At 38.2% G+C, this 5,429-nt stretch overlaps 1 protein-coding gene across 1 annotated transcript; it reads left to right on the top strand.

Moving 5' to 3' along the window:
• Positions 1-456: 456 nt before the first annotated feature.
• On the top strand, positions 457-2,542 carry LOC149389686 (Pollen Ole e 1 allergen and extensin family protein). Its single transcript, XM_089623739.1, has 3 exons — positions 457-727; positions 1,018-1,483; positions 1,974-2,542. Exons 1-3 carry the CDS (start codon positions 571-573, stop codon positions 2,332-2,334), a joined length of 984 nt encoding a protein of 327 aa, XP_089479865.1. The 5' UTR covers positions 457-570; the 3' UTR covers positions 2,335-2,542.
• The last annotated feature ends 2,887 nt before the right edge of the window (positions 2,543-5,429 follow it).

The following is a 5,429-nucleotide window of genomic DNA, read 5'->3' as shown; positions in this document are numbered from 1 at the left end:
GGATTATGAACCCTACATTCTAATCATGAATTGAAATATGAACCGTTCAATTTTAACCAAACATTAAAAATCTTACTTGTTGAAACATGGAGTGAAATACGAATCTTTTAATTTCTACGAAATGTAGGAGTCTTAATTACATGTTTAAACTTTATTATTTCTTAATATTTTTACTTACACATGTCCAATATGATCAATGGTGTACAACATACTGTAAGACTCAAAATATTTTTTTATTATTATTTTTTTTTTTAAATAAAAATAAAAATTTTAGTAGTCCAATGGGAAAAGGGGTTTTGCTTAAAGAAAGAAAAACAAAATTTCGTGTGAAAATAATATGATGATCATAAATGCCGAGTCCGTACTGTTTCAGCGCCTACAGTTCGAAAATGTTATGATGTTTTTTCATTTTTTTTAAAGCTTTAATAAATAGACAGTTGAGGAGTTAATAAAACCATCTCACTCCAACTCCAACCTTATTTATTAAATAGACTCGAGAGAGTTTGGTCATATTAGTTTTAAATTTTAAGCTCATATTGGTGTCTTTGTCTCATTTCTCAGACAGATATCATGGGATTGGTTCGGCAAGAAAAGCTGTTTTTTGTGTCCATTCTCGTTTTCTCATCAGCCTTTGAAGCGGTTCGTGGTGATGCTATGGTCACAGGCACAGTCTTCTGTGACCAATGCAAAGACGGGGAAAGATCTTGGTTTGACTACCCTCTTTACGGTCAGTTTCATTTTTACCTCAAACTCCATCTTGGTGAAAAAAAGATGTTCACTTTCTGTAGAAAATAGTTCTAATGTAATATTTTCAGAACAGGTAGCGTAATATAGTAATGTAACGTTGGTCTTAATAATTGTTTTCAGAACAGCAAGCTTTTTTTCATCCTAAAAGATATTCACTGTGTTTATATAATGTTATGTTAGTATTAGATATTTATACGGCAGTCACTAATCAGTATGAGAAAGAAATTTTTTTGAGAAAGTTTTATTTATTTATTTTTATTTTTTTTTCAGGGGTTAAAGTGAAAGTGAGTTGTACGGACGGGAACGGTGAAACGATGGTGTCTAGAGAAGAGACGACAAATTGGTTTGGATCGTATGCGGTGAGGTTCGATGGAGCGCCGGATCTCGGGGGCTGCTACGCTGAGGTGTCGGGCGTTGAGCAGGCCTCGGGCTCGGGCTGCGTGGCCTCGGCGGGCCCGGCCCAGCAGCTGAGGCTGATGTACAGGATGTTCGACACCGAAATGTACGTCGTCGACTCTCTCCTCTCCCAGCCCTCCCAGCCCATGTCCAACTGCCCCAATAGGCCCGCCAATCCCGTCCTCGCTCCCCCCAACCCGCCACCTGTCACGCCCGTGAATCCGCCACCTGTCATGCCAACAAGCCCATCGCCACCGACGGGTTTTAGGCTCCCGCCGATGCCTCAGTTGCCTCCGATGCCACCTTTGCCTTTCGTGGAAGCTACAGCATGTTCACATGAGTGAGTTTAATTATAGTCACGTCTTATTGTTGGGCAATTTTTTCACTCTCCTCTTGCTTCCATTTACTCATCACATGAATCAGTTATTTCTTTATAATTTTTCCATGAGTTTTTAGTAATTAAAAAAAAAATCGATGAAAATAATCTTAAATAGAGCGATCAGACCAATTTTCAATCATTGGATGTATTAGAGATCATATGTGCCAAAAGATCATGTTCCATATTCTTCCCCACTGCTTCGTGTCCATATTAATTGTTGTTAAAGAAGTTTGACAAATTTGATATCATATATATTATGGTGGGTCAGGATTTGGAATAAGATTTGGCACTGTTGATCTTCATAAAGAAATCTATGTGTTAGTACTATATTCCATCATTTTTTTTATAGACAACTTATATAGCCTTTGTTGTTTACTTATTTTGGTGACCGGAATCCACTGAAAATGTAATAAACTATTTTAATATTTGTACTCTTTGGTAAAATGGGCAGTAATTGGACAAGGGAAGAGTATAGATGCTACTGGAGAGGAGTGAACCCGGACACAAAGGTGTCTCTGATATTTGGGGCGAGCGCGAGTCGGCGTTATGGGCCGGATATGACTCTGTGGACGGGCCTCCAAGGGAGAGGAGACCTTTACATGACTCTGCTGAGAGAAGCCATCACTTCCTTCCTCAACTCATACAACACTTTGTCCTTTCCTTATCATACCCTCGGTGTTGTCCAACACACCGATCGCGCCTTGACCGCCTCCTCGCCCCAAACCGTCCTCTTGACCGCCCTCCGCTTCAAGCGCGCCAACTCCGGATCCTACGGAAATGACGTCACCTGCAAGTTCACTCCTTGCAACTGATCATATATATATATATATATATGTATATGAATTTGTTTCAAAATACTATGTAATCCAACCTATAATTAACGACTCAGTCTCTGACTTCTTTGGAGTCTTGATTTAATTATATCTATAATGATGTTGTATTGAGTGTGAAACTATTTACTCAAGTAAATTATATATGTTATGAGCATTACAAGTACTATAGTAGCTCATTATTATGAAAGAGTTGTAGAGGTAAATTTATGATGTGCTCTGAGGGTTGTATATCACTTCTCATTTCAGTTGACTTCAGGGTTTATCCCCAATGCTACGAAGTATAAAATCTGACTTGAAGAGATAATAATGATGACTTACTAGTAAAATAAGGTAATATGATCAATTTATCACTCTCACAAAAGCTTATCCGAAGCAACCACACTATCAATATCTTGGGGTAAAAATTAGACAAAATAGCCACGTTTCATAAGTTTTAGCCAAATAATCATCTGCTAACATGACAAGATTTCAAGCATGTAAAAAAAACCAAATTTATTCCTTTCCTTGAAAATCTCCTATTTTATTTTATTTATTTTCAGAAATTAAAGAAGGAAAGCATGATAATTACAATCTCACAATCTAGGTAACTGACTCCCTTAATCTAACCACACGAACTGCCCACTCAAAATTATCACCCGGACAAGCGACGTGGAGATACTTCTTAAAAGAACTCTTTGTCTTGAATGCAAAGTGTTTACTTATCGCATACATGGTCAAATGCTTCTTCAATGCATATTTGGTAGTGTATAGAGCTTCTAGCTCTACTCTGATAGGCGAGTTCAAATTCATCACTTCATTCTCCCAAATGTGCTCATGGACGGTGCTAACAGTTTGGTAAAGGGCTGTGGAGGTCGTTTGTATCGAGGGAGTGGGAGTGGGTTGAGACGGTCCCTGTGTAGAGGAAGGGGTTGTGGAGGTTGCAGTGTCGAGGGAGTTGACTATGACGGTCTTTGTGACAGGGATTAGGCTGTGATGCCAACGCACACAGCTGTTCAAATGTGTATTCTTCCAATCCAAGAGTGGACTGAGATGCAAACTCTTCAAATCAAGACTCTCCCTTGATTGGACTTGATTATAGGCGAGACGTGGACGGCTATTTTGCTGCCTCATCGGGCGTTAGCTTAACTATCTCAATAACAAGATGAAAATTTGACATGGAATGGTATTGCCTCCTCAAATACAAGTAACTTTTGACGTGGCTATCGTTTGTAATCTTTATTGGCAATGCTGAAAAGGGTGTCTCATATTTGACCGCAATGGAATGAGTGGACGGTAAGAGCCCCTTCTCAGCATACAATGCGTCCATGAGATGGTGGTAGTCAAAACCATCCGGAAGCACAAGTACAAACGATGCACCCTCCTTATATACACATGGTTTAATCCATGTATCACTATCCTTGACATATACTAAATTATCACCCATTACTGCATAAAAATAGTGTAATCGGGATGTTAATTTTCTATTTTCAACGTTTAAAATTCTTTTATAAAGATTTAAAATCATAACAATTTTTTTTTTAAAAAAAGTCAAGATTTATTGACATCGTTCCAGATTTATTGACGTCAATAAAAATGCAACAATGTCAATAAATCTTCAATGATTTTCCCGAATTTTCATATATTTATTCAAAAATTTCGAGACTTCTCATAATTGTTCTTTCATTGTTTTTTAACTTCACTAAACATATAAATTCAACGAAAAAACGCTAGTAGAACGAAAAACTTTTTCATGAAAACCTCTAAACCCTAAAGTGAAAAAAGTGAACAAAAATGCACGAAAATGAGAACAAACCTTGCTCCGTGAGATTTCAGCCGCTGGAAAACATAAAGCCTTGTTCAAATACGGACGAGAGAGAGAGAGAGAGAGAGAGAGAGAGAGACATGAGAGAGAGAAAACACCCACGAGAAGAACATGATAGTGAGAGAGAGAGAGAGAGAGAGAGAGAGAGAGAGAGAAAAGATAATATATATATATATATATATATATATATATATATATATATATATATATATATATATAAAGTCAATAAAAAGTAAATACAAAATCAATAAAACTAATAAATAAAAAAAAGGAGCTTGGGTTAAGGGTATTTTTGTATGTAAAAATACTACATGGTCATGTATTTGGATCAATTTGGACTTATTTGATTTTGGTCCATAACTAATGATGAAGTCATAGAATATTTAATCCCAAGATATATCACGTAAAAGACCTACTGAAAGACATCAGTTGGGCCTCACGCCCAATGCAGTGAAAGGATGGGGCCCACTCAACTCGTTCAGGGCGAGGTGGAGTGCCACGTCATAAGAGACATCGTCCTCTGCTGAGAGACTTAGACTCCTTTCTCAAGTCGTCACTCGCTTCTCAACCCATCCGAGACACGTGTTATGACGAGACGAGATCAAGCACAGCAGACCTACATGTGCTCCTCCCCAAAATAGCACATTTCGGCAGTTTAGAGGAGTTTGAACAGATGTGTGTGTTTTTGATAAATCCTTCTTTATCGTTATTATATATGAAATTATGATTAGTCACAAAGACAAGATGTCGCACATAATGTGTTGACAATGTGTCCGACAACTTGCTTGGACACAGATAATGGATAATCAACAAACAGTGCAATAAATAAGCGACACACAATATGGTTACCCAGTTTGGTGCAATATCACCTACGTCTGGGGACACTCTGCCAGTGGAAAGGATTTCACTATATAGTAGTCAATAGTACAAGCAATGTCTTATATGATTACGACACTAGACCAAAGCCCTAGAAACTATTACCACGAGTGAATACCTAGACCAGGGACTCCCCCTGAATTTGAGATCCTCCTCAATTCCACTCTTCGAGCAAACACCTATGCCCGGATGACTTCAGTTATCAAACACACGTAAGTCTTCAATCACGTAAACACAGAACCCAAATCACTCAAACACTCAATCTTCTCGAATAGTATTTGGTGAATGACACCGCTCTTATCAAAACACAAAGCTTCCCAATCCGCTGCTCTTGCACGTCTAGGAGCTCTAAGTATTTTGAAAAAGCGTCAAGGTTGCTAAGGGGGAAGCGCATGGC

The sequence above is a fragment of the Urtica dioica genome, chromosome 8 (assembly GCF_054948205.1).
Source record: "Urtica dioica subsp. dioica isolate 48M chromosome 8, U.dioica_male_clone48M_v1_H2, whole genome shotgun sequence".
Lineage (NCBI taxonomy): Eukaryota > Viridiplantae > Streptophyta > Magnoliopsida > Rosales > Urticaceae > Urtica > Urtica dioica.
Note: the sequence above shows the minus strand (reverse complement) of the source record. Positions and strands in the feature narration are given on the sequence as shown.

Coding starts and splice junctions, on each gene's coding strand:
- LOC149389686 (XM_089623739.1), top strand. CDS start 571: ATGGGATTGGTTCGGCAAGAAAAGCTGTTTTTTGTGTCCATTCTCGTT. Junction 728..1,017: donor GTTTGACTACCCTCTTTACG/GTCAGTTTCATT, acceptor TTTTTTTTTCAG/GGGTTAAAGTGAAAGTGAGT. Junction 1,484..1,973: donor GCTACAGCATGTTCACATGA/GTGAGTTTAATT, acceptor TAAAATGGGCAG/TAATTGGACAAGGGAAGAGT.